We start from the raw sequence: 13,571 nt of genomic DNA, 5'->3' as shown, positions 1-13,571 counted from the left end.
TCGAACTAGTTGAAACCGGAAATAACGCAACTACTTTCGAACTTCAAACACAAATTTGATTATCGTTATTATGTGTTAGTTTCTGTTGTTTCAAAGATTGAATTATGTATGACAATAATATTTCATTCTATAAACAATGTTTCACTAAAATATGTGATTCAAAGGCAACCCAAATTGTAAAAATCAATATCAAGTTCCGCGTATAAACACTGTTGTAAAGAGGCGGCGGAGCGGAATTTTAGCCAAAATCGACTAGTAAGGCGTCATATGACACAGGTTTGTGCTGGGACAGCGCTTCCGGTGACGACACAACGGAGTTCAAGTATTTTAAAGAAACATGGCGGCTGATAACAACGCCGGCTCATTTAGTCTTTATACACAGGACCAATTAAAACCACTGATAACGAATGTTTACCAACTGAGTGAAGCCGGCTCTGTGGCACACGCGTGCACAAGGTAATAGAGCTATATGCAACATTCACAATTAGCGCGTATGTTTCATGTGCGTTGCGAGCCAAGAGACGCGTTTTTATATGTCCTATCAGTACTGTCTCTGAGCCAGGGCCTTGAGCTATTCTCATTTCGGTGACAGCGCTTTCTAATGTCATGCGCTTCACAAGAATTACCAAGCATGGTGTCAACTGCATTCGCAATATACAACAAAAACTGCATGGCCTTTGATGTGCGTACGTGACGAGCGCCCTCGTAGTCATTACGTTGGATAAGCAGACTTGGTACGCGTGAAAGACCAGTTTCCATGCACTACGATATTGTCACGTTTCTTTCCTCTGTTGCTATGTGTAATTTGAATTTCGTAGTACATAGTTACTGTTTAGATTATTTTGCCGCAAAAGATGCCGGGAAATGTAGAAACCAACTGTAGAAATAAGATCCCATACTATAGAAAATATTAGATTGTAGAACTCTTTTTATTATTATTAGTTTCGCATATATTTTTGGGCCCGACACCCGCCCCTCCGGCGATGACATTTCAGTTTGCGACTGCGAAACCATATATACGCACATATCCTTCCAGATATTACTTATCAGTAACCTGCGTTTATTACAAGTTATTTTACGATCAGAATGCTAAAAGCCGTGGCTTCTCCATACTACCGCGAGTATTTTATAACTTAATGTCACCAGCGGGCACTGCGAGTCCACCCACGTCTAGTGTGAAATGGTTTGTGATGTATTCTAGAGGAAATATTTTTATTTGCATCACGGTCATAACTGGAATAATCCCATTGTAGTTTTACTACTACAGATGATTTACAGACTAAATGTACTTGATTTAGTTTTTTTTATAAAAATTCCAGCTGTTTGTTTGTTTTTATAAGTACTGTTCTTCGTGTCACGATTCTTGCTCTAATTTATACCATCACTTCTCGATCCCACACGAGACAATTTCGCGCTTCACATCAGTACGTGCATTATCGTTTCGGGTAATTATTCTCCATAGGTGTGCGATGAGACTGTCTATTTTTCGCCACAATGCATCTTTTTAATAAGATGCTCCTGCCGGTGAAGAAGATTTCTGTAGTGACGCGGTACGACGCCTACCCACGTCATACATGCGCTTTGTAGCTAGAGGGCGCCGCACATAATCTGTACATCATCTGACTTGTCAGGCGCATCAACCACGTTCGTTGTTATGCACGTTTCAATGACATTGGCTTCCATGTACTGAAGCTAAATAAGCTAACGGACATCAGTCATAAAACACATTTTGAAGACATCGACATATTTATTGTATGTTTAAAGTACAACATTGAGGCACTTATAAATGTTCTAAACTAGCTGTGCACAACAGAATTAAAAAATATGAATCATGAATGTAGTTACATCCCCTTTTATGGCAACTCGTCACGGAGACGTTCAAGAGACCACGTGATGCCACACCCGAGGCAACATGGATCAAATTACCAATACCTATTTTTATCATAATCCAAGAAGCAAACGGAAAACAAGGATTACGTAGTTAATTTCCCAGCGATATAAAGCAGACAGTACTACTATGATATTCAATGATGTTTTATTTTATTTTATTCAAATGTATTGTATTATTCATATGATAACTGTTCGCATGCATTTTACTAAAACTTTATCAGGAAATTCGAGACTATTTCAAGATCATGTGAGCGCTATCTTCTTATCGCACACGTGCTCCCTGATACATTTCATCACTGAAACAGTATCTCGTTTATTCCATCAACAGCTTACTTTTACCGGCAGTGGAAGAATACGAGAACAAAAACCGTGTCTTTAGTAATTTAGAATTATTAAATAAATCAGTTGCGGCGCTTCTTGCGTAAATATGATATTTTTTTTTCTTTAAACGATTCTACTTGAATCTAACTTGCAACTCCCTAATTCACTGATTGTCCCGATATTCGTCTGTAAATACGAATGATAACGCAAAGAATTACGTTTTCCTCCCCATCGTCAACATCCGTTTTCCTTGTCTGAACCCCTCCGGATATATTTAATATTTCATTTCAATATTTATCTCAAATTAACTAAATACACCCACGTCTCAGGTAGCGATATAACGTACACAATAACACCATTTGAATATATCCTTAAATTATGCAAGCTGAATCATGGGATTTCAGTGAAAATACAAATTATTCATGGACAAAGTTAATCTACGTAATATTCACAATCGTTTTAAAAGAATGTCATTTATCAGTGAAACAAATTAGAAAGTCTGTTTTGGTCCTTCTTACACAAAACTAAAATATTCATAATTGTATCTTTGAGTATATTTGTAATTAAAATATATTTAAATCATATGTGCAAAAGTTGAAAAATTAAGAACATTTTAGTGAAAGTGCAAATGATTCATATTTATATTTGTATCCGTATCACATTGCGCCACATACATGTATACCACTGCTCTGTCGCAACTGAATCAATGATTTACGAGATATTAAATATCAACAATATTTCAGAACACGCGCATGTTCGAACAGATAGTACTACAGAATACATTCCGTTTAATGCGTCGACTTACTCTGATTTTTTTACAGACCACAGGATGTGAAATATCTTGTTATAACAATAAATCTAGTACTACTAAACTCAAATAAAAAAAAAAAAATGAGTAAAAAAGATTGCTGAATCATTGACAAAACATGCGTGTTTTTTCTTTGTCTGAGCGGGCGCAAAGGATTGCTGCTTGCGTCTCGCCTTAAAGCGGGAAGGTCGTCACCAATCTCCCCAGGCAGAGTTCTATTACGAATATATCTCTGCCACCACGCGATCTCATGCTTGTTGTTGATTTGTCGATGCATCACAGTGGTACTACTTTCAAAGACACGCACCAAAACATTGCAATGCAGGTGTTCGATTTTCGAACCTAACTAAAGTGTGCGCGTTGTTTGTAGATTCTGGCTGTTTTCATAGTGAGCTCATATTTTTACTTTCCTTGGCACAAACGGAGTGGCAATAGAACGTGTTCGCTGTCAATACCACGAAGTGCTTTCCTTTCTTCATATGTCTTCGCCTAGCGATCGACAGGGCCGTCAGCTTGATGAACCGAGTAACACCTTAGTAACCGTTATTCCGCGATGAAATTATTTTCTTTTGTAAATTATAACTATTTCACCGTTTTCAGTGTTTTTACGAAAAAATCATTATCAGCTATCGACGAAATATTTTAAAACTTGTTTTCCAGTAGGAATAAATCAACACGAAAGCCATCCAATAACAAAAATACGCAAATGATACGCGTAGTAAAAGTCTTGTCGTGTTTCACCACAAAATGGCGGTGTGTGGTGGCAGAGATACTTTCGGCGATCTAACCGCAAGGAACTCTGGGAAGGAGAATGGGTCGTCACCTGCCTATGCGCGGGAATGGAGTCCCAAGCGACCGAACACACGTTAAAAACGCAAAGGCTCATGGGTACTCGCTTGTTTGTAAACAATGACACGCTATGGCCATCTGACGCATGCGCAGGTGACGATTCCCCCGCTTTAATGGTTGGGTCGACTCAAAGCATATGTGTAAAGCAGAATTTGATACGTCGAAACAAAAGACTGTCAAACATAACCTGCTCTCTGATTGGTCTGACCGTTAGGTGTTAGAGATGGGTAGCCAATCAGGCACAGTATTGTATGAGAGTCACATAATTGATTGTTTTTGTAATATCTACGAAGTAAATAAGAGGCATGCGTATTCGCCTATATAGTTGCAAATACCGCAAATGTGTTTTACATTTCTAGTGCGCGTGTGCAGGTAAATTACAAATATATGTGTGGCACGGAGATACAAGTAAATCATCAACGCTAAAACCAATCAACAACACACTGCCTATTTCAAGAACATTGAGCTGGTATACCCAATCTCCCGGACTTTTCGTTAATGTAAAGACGGAACATGCATGAAATTACAATCTTTACTTCGGCACTTTGCGATAATGTTGGCACCACCCCACTACATCAACAACTTCTGTTCAATGCCTTGAGTACGTAGCTAACAGCATACTGCCCGCTACGATGGCCAATGGTACCGAGACCCATCCGATGATGATTGAGTACCCGAAATCGTAATCGAGATTAAGATCATCATAGTACGTTGCCTTCTCAATCGCATACCAAATAGTTGCTGTGGCAACAGCGGAAGCTGAAACAGAAACAAAATAATGATATAGTGTAATAACTACATGAGAATGGTTTTACGCCAGATGACTAACCAACTTGGCGTACGGAATTGTAAGGAGTGCCATAATTCAACAATAACTATAATTATTATCAGTTAGTTGTGAATTATCATAAAAAATTTCAATTTATTATCAGGAATATTCTGATAGTATTTGATTTTAATATAGTTCTGCGGTTTTAGATGCACAAAATGAAAGCAGTCACGGTCTGATCAACAAAATTGAAAATAAAAAACTCAAGAAATACTACAACATAAGAAATAAATGTGAATGTACAAGTATGGTTTATTTATTATTAATATGTGGTTTATTTCAGACAATACACATATGTATCATGTTTCATTTCAATTTCTGGAGTTATTATGTTGGATATTTAATATTCATGAAGAACAAGAATTAACCAGGTTGTGGATTCAGATATGTTATCATCTGCAGTGTGTCGTCGACCAATTTCCAAGATGAGTATTTTCATCTTCAATGATCCATGTTCATTTCATGTCTGGTGTTCATTGACTGTATTTGCATATTACACTGTATAGCATATTCTAATTATGATGCCAACAATAATCAGCGTCCGATAATCCTTGCTTAACAGTATTGACAGGCATTCTGTCTGCACATTACTTGTTTAAACCTAATTTCACTAATTCCTTAGGGCATCTAAGCAAACAAACGACTCGTGCATTCTAAAATGTTGCCCAATTTGAATCGGACCAGTTTCCGTGATTCATACATGATTCAATAACGATGGTTATCTTCCATTGATTCCGAAAACTTCATAACCAAACAACACAGCTGTTCGGTTACTTTTTGATCTATATAACATTTTTGAAAACATATAAAACGTTGTATTAGTTCAACAATTTGACCTTCTTCAAATTGTTGTCGACATGCAAGCACGGAGTCAATGACTGTTTCAGTCATCTTCCAAAAATGTGACTAATAACAGTCGATAAGTAATTTGAAGTTGATTTTAAATTTAGATTCAATTTATTATCTATCGGTTAGTCAGTCGTTGTCATGCAAGTGAAAAACACAATGTAGAAAGAACGCCAATCGCTGACAATGATGCATGACGGGTAGTCCCGTGTATAACATTAATTTTACCAGTTGTGGTTCGAATATTATATTCTACCTGTCGTTCTCACGCCATGTTTTGGTCATCTCATTCCAAACGTTGTTGCCAGGATGTGGGCGGCCATATGGGAACATTGTCAAAAAATGCTTGTGCAATAACAATTAGAACATCTCGTGTTGCAGCGCTCGGTGGGAATTACTTCAAACGCGCACGGTCACGGTCACGGTCACGGTCCCGGCAAAACCTGGCAAATCGAGGGCGCTGTTATTACGACTCTACGAGTGAACAAGATAGCTTATCTGATGACTTACTCGGACATAAATAATATTTAAAACCGCAAAATTAAACTCAAATGCTTGACTGGTCTATTTCCACACACGACTCACCTGTTAGAATTATAAGTACACCCGCTATCTTTATCTTGGTGTTTCCAATCTCTTGTATAAAGCCCACAATAGCGAGTATTATAGCTAAAAGAGCCACAATACAAGCAGCTATCATACATCCTCGACTGATATGCATATAAGCTGTTGGGGGAAAACAGAGAAATACAAAACGGTTGTAAGATCTACATATATGCCATGGAATACTAGCTGGACGATATACTTGGTTATACTCGTATCAAATATTATACAGAATAATTATCTTATGCGATATTGCACCATAGTCGTTGCGTAATTATTAATGACACACACAGGGATCGTTTTTTTTTAAATGATATTACTAGTATTTATTAAAGTCAAATTAAAATACACCCTTGAAATTATTGCCATCAAACACATCAAGAAAGAACGATGAGAACCGACAGCGATATAAAATGTAATTAATTTGAACAGCCCCCGATGTAATGTAATTAACAACAGACAAGTTCACTTTTAGGCATGTACTCGAGAGATGCTACTGAAAAATGAACATTTAGAACACCACCGACGTGCTTGTCAACTACCTCATTAAGCTGCTCTGAATAGTTATTTCAAGAAAAGGCACATTTACATCATGCTCACAGGCACCGTTTGGTCTTTCATGATTCCCAATAACTACGTCGCCAGAAGCAATAACACTGATGAGTTACGACTTAACCAGAGTGCTTAAAGTCTACCAGTGCTTAATAATTTATTAATTTGTTATATATCAAATATTACCCACAATATATCAGCGCAATCAGAACAACATGTTTCCCACTGCATTGCATGAAATAGCATTAGTCAGTATCTTACATTTATACACATACAAATATAGCGTCTGAATTTCTCAGTCAAAGAATGATAGCCTAATCATGCAATTCATTGGCGTGATTACACTAATTGGTTATGAAGCACGATTTCTGAAATCATTTTAACTTTGGGTGTGTCTGAGTAAATTAAAAAAAAAATCAGAACCAAAGAAGGCAGGTAATATTAAAGTGTTTGATATATTCCCCGAAAAGCAACAACAGTCGAAGAAAAAATATTTATTGGTGAAACAAACGTCTGTCAAGAGTGCAGTATGGCGAGATGACGATCTATGCCTATCATTAACGGCATAGTAGCGACGCCATTATAAACTTTTCTTTTCAAATCTCTCGAGATTCATCTTACACCTTAAAAAACGGAATCTCGCGTTAACAAAGTCAATGATTAATTGTATTATGAAGATCATTTATAGATCTTACAATTCAATATGTACATTTGGGACTATTAATCAGGTTTTATCAAATACAGTGTCTTTGGTTTTAACAAGTTCAAATACAGCAATATCATATCCCTGGCGACCGTTAATGAATGTTCAAAAACATGGCGTCTAAAAAACATACTGAGATACACATACGAACAGCTGATGAGAATTTCTGCACGCATGCTAACTAACAAAGAGTACACACGATGTTGCTTTTAACGGAGACGTTGATTGGCTATACACTCACTACGCAACGCCAATCACAGTACTCGTTGCTTGATTATACCGGGTTCGATGACATGTACCAAATAACGAGCCTGACTCAACTGACGGTATATTCAGCCGTGAGATCTCAGTATCCAAGACAACAAAACTGAGATGGGACCTATTCACTCGCATGATTTAATCCACTAATTGTAGCCTCGTGTGCCGGTGGAATATCAAAAAGACGCAATATTGTTTAATTTGCTTTTAAGTTTACCCTTCAGCATATGCACTACATGGAATGCGTGCACGCACAAACAAATTACGATTTCTTTAATGCTTAGCCTAATAAACCATTTCTCGCGTTTGTTTTGAAAAGTCTGTGCCGTCCCATTCTCCCTTCACATAAAACATACCACAGCTACGGTAAAGTCTAAACAGAAACATGACACGTCTACGTTAAAACAGGAGAAGCCAACTTGATAGATTAATCTTCAATAATTTTATATAAGATCGGTACAGTCTACCGATGTATGAATTGTCCCATTTGTACGTAGCAGTACAAGGTAGAACACTACACTGACCGGCATGTGTCCATCTCTTGTGAAATGAATAAATGAAATTACAAAAACACAAAATAACCGATAATACAGAACGCATATTCTGTTACCAAACAACGTAGAATTAAAGAATGTTCTCACACTCCCCCCTCCTCATTAACGCAAAGTAATAATTTTCTCGTACATATTTGAAATATTTAAAGTATTCACTAGAACATATACATAAGTCACGGAGCCACACCGAGAGCGCTTGTATCTAGCTTTAAAGTTTAATTGAGGAAAGTATTACGTATGACTGACTATGTGGCATACTTCTAGATTTAAAGACATATTTCAACGGAAAATTTAAATTCAATGACGTTTTTTTTTTCTACATCCACAAAAATAGTACATAAATGAGATGGGAGCGACAAACGAGCGACATTTCAAAGGCGACACTTCAAGTTCTCCATGGACGGTTGGTAGCGAGATTATATGGGAACAGTTGAAAATAAATATTTCAAAGATCGTGGCTTGGATTTCATTTCTGTCAAAGGTCAAACTTTCCTTATGAGTATTTTAACACTCTTACATAGCATGTGTCCTACTTCATATATGCTTTACGGTTTATCGTATCACATGTATTCTGGTGACACGCTCAATACTGGGTATTGCAATCATACTCCGTGGATGTAAATTCAGGCTAATTTAAAGGAATGTATCAGTAAATTGAAAGAATGGATGCATAACAATTAACAATAAATCCTGAGAACTGATGTTTTAGTATTCAGCAAACCTCAACCACCAAAACAAATTAAAAACTGATTTCCTTCGAAGTAAATAGTACTTTTTAGGCGTGAATTCCTTAAATATACCAAGATATTTTACTAGTAATCAAGTCACAAAGCCTTCTTTTTACCACCGTCATAGGATTTTCAATATAATACCTTATTTGGTTAGTGTTCACTGGTTTCGATTAATTTATCGGACTGTTTTACTAAAATATTGTTGTCAGTTTACAAAGGCCTCCACGGCCAGTCCGCAAAGTATATCTATATCTTTATAGCAGGCCAAGGTCGCGGTTAACGGCATTATGTGACATCCGGGTGTGTGTACGTTGTATGTGCACCACACATGAAATACTCTACTAAACCATGCGCCAATATTAATTTGAAAAATTATTTGTTTAAAAACATCTAATCTGTAATAATTCTTCATTCGTTATTTAGTTGTAATTTATGTCATTTAATTAAATAAATTATTATTACAATGCAAAATATTTCTAGGTATTTTAAAATAAAATTCCCGCAACTTAATGTTTAATACAGTATTAACAGCAAGTACATAAAGTATGTTCATCTCAAATACATACGTCGAAATAAATTTCAACTTTTTTGGGAGAAAGCTTTCACGAAATGCATGGCATAGTGAATATTTAAATATTGTTAATTTTTCCGGCACCAATCGTAAGATTTCTCCACGCTATTGTAAACTCTTTAGACGTTTACCCGAATATTTTTAATTCGTATATGGCGTGGTATTTTGAATTGTCATATATATATGTTATAATTTGTTATATTACTCCTTAAATGTATCGGAAAGGCTTAACATTACTTGTCGTGATAATGAATGATTACATGTCGCACACAGAGGACATATAATAAAGAAGTATATAGCTTATTGACCACTGGTCACTGTTTAGCTCATACTATTTCTGACATATATTTACAAACTGCTTCATAAATTGAAATCCACGTGATTCAATCCTAATTTTAAGCCATTTTGGATTTAAGTTAGACATATTCTCAAAATAAGTCATAATACAGGTGGCCCTGTACGAAGAAGTCAATTATCTCATAAGTTTAAATTCTGAAATATGTATCGACTCTATAATATATAGTCATTCCCGCTAAAATTACAATTCATAATAACAGTGAAATTTACCCTTCCAAATTTCGATCAAGCTACTGATTTAACCTGGCCAGCACAAATTTCTGAAAAACACACACTAAGACCTTTCCAGTGATACCACAAGTTATTAGTTGGTATAAAATCTACAAAAACAAATCGCGTTGCTTTCTCGCTCTTAGCGAGATCATGGCGGCCATTCGAGAATAAAGTCAGTTTGACTACTACTCGAAAGACTCGCTTTCGCTCACATATATAGATTATCTCTAAAATTAATGGGCTTCACGTACTTTAACGATCAAAATAAACATATAAAGATTTGATTAAATTGTTCTAGATGCATATAAAAGTTGAACTTTTTAATTTCCTTTCAGCTTTTCTCGGCGGGAGGTCTGTAGAAACCACATGTCGGAAATACACCATACAGATAAGCTAAATGTGCAACATATAGTAACTAAACTATGACTTGTCACTGTATTTTGAACCAAAGTAGACATTTTTGTAAATAAGGGCATAACCCTCAGTATAATCTGTAAATGAAAGATGAAATTAAAAGGTAATCGAAAAGATTAAGCCACTGATACTATGAGGTTGTTACGAGGATACTGCAAAGTATGCACGAAGGCAGTACAGCGGGAGTATCGAAACTACTTAACAATTCTGTTATGCAGTTGAGTTCCTCAATTTTCCATAAGCGTACTGCATGTCGTCTGAAAAGTCAGACTTATACGTGAAGGAAATAGTAAGCTTTGGACTGGTTTACATTTTTAAACCACACCCTATCGTGGGTAGAATAATCTCCTAAACCGTCATGCAAAGGGCCTTTGTTGGGTTGATATAAATTCGCCGATTGTTAAAGAACGTTGTTGTATTCGCGTGTGTCATTGCACTGTAACCAACCAATCGCCTTGTAAGCAGCTATCTGGTATTATTCATTTTTGTGTGGCGGATATATCGAATATTACCTACATTGAGATGAGGTTAGCCAAACCTTTAATAATTATATAGCGAAGGAGGGTGCTATCTAAAATGACTAAACCAGTGTAGCACAGTGCAAGTAACTGAGTTTGAACCTTAGACGGGTTTATTTGAAATGAAATGAGTGCGATTCTAGTATCGAACAATGCTCTTTCATACTAGCTGTTCTATTTCTTTCTCTTCAATAATATCAACGACTTGGGCGGATCTCACATGAAAGTCAAAGGGTGGGGTACACATAAAGGCATTTCGAGATTGTTTTATGATTTGAACTCTAATTTTGTAAGCCTTGTGTATTATTACTTTGACTTGATCGCATAAGGGGTGAAATCCAGATATAGTTAGCTTGCCAAGCCTGCGATCTAATAGTTTGATGGTGTATCATATAATCTGCTCAGTCTATTTTTTAAGGTCTTGTTTATTTTAATATATGGCACGTGGAGACGGTGATTCAAACGTGTAGTACATGTGTACTTAAACTTATAATACAATGTTACTGAAAAAAAGTTTAGTATTTAGCAAAATTATATTGAATAACCGTTAATGGTTTCGAAAAAAACATTCTCATTCTTTTCAGTGGCCCGAAGAAAGTTGGATCCACAGTAACTTAAACGTTGTTTTCTAGAAGTGCATTTATTATGCAATTGACCCAATACTAGGCATCGCGAAACGGTTACAAATCATTGTAAAACTCCTCACTCGAGCCAGGTGTCTATTTTCTTTTATCTCAATTGACGAATAAGTAAATTTAGTGACATCAATAGGCTAATTCTGACACCCGATGTGGGACGACAAGAATTGCGAAAAATAACATTGTTCTAGGGGGTCTTGTGTTAGGGACTCAACCGTACAGTTATCAACATCGCCGAGGGATTAATTCTGTGTAACGCATGGACACTTTGCTGTTAATTGTAAAGTAATTATGACATATAAGCACAATGTTCTATTTTGCATATTAATTAAGATATGAATGTATACGTGCGAGCTGTAGTACATTTCACCCTCTACCACACCCTACAATAACCCAACAATATGTTAATGATGTCTATATTGTATAAAATAACTACCTGGAACGTCACCGAGATCGCTACACATATTAATAACGCCTGCATAGTTGGTACATTGCCTCCACAGTCCAGAACTAGTGGAGACTAAAGGGACTTCAATCCAATGGTCAGTGGCCGTGGCGCAAATATAGCCAGCGATAACGGCCAAGGACAACACGAGGCCCATTATCGGTATACATGACGCCATTGTTTGCTTCAGCGTTTCGCGGTGTAGATATTCTCGGCGGTGTTGACAATATTGGGTTCCTTGACCTCATGGAAAGTATCACGCGATGTAGCGAGGTTTCCGCAGGATTCAGGTCATAACACCATATATAGCGAGGCAACACACAGTCGTTAAGTGTTTGACCCAGGAATGACCCACTTCCGCATTCAACACTTAACGTGTCATGAAGGACATGCGCAGAGAGAAATTTATTCAACAGCGCCATCAAACGTCGTTAATGATACACCAATTAGGATTCGCCGCATGCTTGTATATTGCAGCGTTGAATAAATGAGTATTCAGTATTCATCTTGTTTGGGTGATTTCCAGCCCTCGATTGACTAATATGCACAGTCATGGATCAGTTTTTTATTGAATATCCGGGTCATATCGGCATTAGTCCACCTCTATGTCAAATAGATAGATAGATATTTTATTTGACACTAACTTTATATATTGCCGGCAAAATACAACGTTTAACAAAATATCGACGAAACATAAAATATATATATAAATAAAGTTTGTTCTGCGTTCTATGTTCCCCTACTTCAGTATACATACATTCTAATAGGGCATGAACACTACTGCCAACTACTTATGTTGTTTTCAGCTTGTTTAACATGTCCGTGTGTCCATATTTTACAATGTAGCATTATTTTAACTGTGACATAAATTCAGTCATATCTTGTTCAGTTCAACATACTTTGGGTGAATTTAATAATGTGTGAATACAAGTCTAGCATATATTGCCATTTCTTGTATTTGTTTGAATTGAAACCCTACATATTATGTGTTATTGTCTAATGTCTCTATTCTTTTAGAATATTTTAACATTTGTATACATATTCCTATAATAACTTGGTAACTATCAAGTTGTCCATGCCTATCCGAACCATATGTCAAACAGTACTTTTATATGGGAGGACAACATTTTAGGGGACACTGTGTAGTTATGTAATTTTGAAATTTAAATAAAGTTAAATTAAAAAAAAACGTCTGAACTGAAGGAGACATACAATACTATTATTTTATTACGTTATTTGTACGTCATATGCCCATATGACCTTACACTACAAATTTATAGTATTAAATCACAGTGTATGATATCAAACGTAACTAGAATTAAATCGAGAATATATATATGGGAAATAAATAGATTTAGTTTGTTTATCTCGGGCTCTAGCAGACTTATGAGTTCATCACTGGCACATACTTCGCTCTACCGACCTTCAATTAGTTACACGGTGTATGTTTCCTGTCATTAAAATATAAGCA

At 36.3% G+C, this 13,571-nt stretch overlaps 1 protein-coding gene across 2 annotated transcripts; it reads right to left on the bottom strand.

The window, feature by feature from the left end:
- Nucleotides 1-1,727: 1,727 nt before the first annotated feature.
- On the bottom strand, nt 1,728-12,466 carry LOC100313577 (claudin-like protein). 2 transcript variants are annotated; one of them, NM_001168046.1, is given in 5 exon segments: nt 2,298-2,648; nt 2,690-3,901; nt 3,944-4,627; nt 6,129-6,269; nt 12,092-12,466. In NM_001168046.1, coding segments are annotated over 3 exon segments (498 nt in total). In that variant the 5' UTR covers nt 12,279-12,466; the 3' UTR covers nt 2,298-2,648; nt 2,690-3,901; nt 3,944-4,457.
- Between the last annotated feature and the right edge of the window lie 1,105 nt (nt 12,467-13,571).

This window comes from Saccoglossus kowalevskii, chromosome 11 (genome assembly GCF_978046115.1).
Source record: "Saccoglossus kowalevskii chromosome 11, keSacKowa6.1, whole genome shotgun sequence".
NCBI classification, from domain to species: domain Eukaryota; kingdom Metazoa; phylum Hemichordata; class Enteropneusta; family Harrimaniidae; genus Saccoglossus; species Saccoglossus kowalevskii.
The sequence above is the reverse complement of the archived record's forward strand: the minus strand, read 5'-3'. Positions and strand labels throughout refer to the sequence as shown.

Excerpts from the sequence above, each read along its gene's own strand:
- LOC100313577 (XM_006819261.3), bottom strand. The coding sequence starts at position 12,278 with ATGGCGTCATGTATACCGATAATGGGCCTCGTGTTGTCCTTGGCCGTT. Across the intron at positions 6,270-12,091 it reads CGATCTCGGTGACGTTCCAG|CTTATATGCATATCAGTCGA; the intron begins GTAGTTATTTTA and ends TTCCCCCAACAG. Across the intron at positions 4,628-6,128 it reads TGTACTTATAATTCTAACAG|CTTCCGCTGTTGCCACAGCA; the intron begins GTGAGTCGTGTG and ends TTTCTGTTTCAG.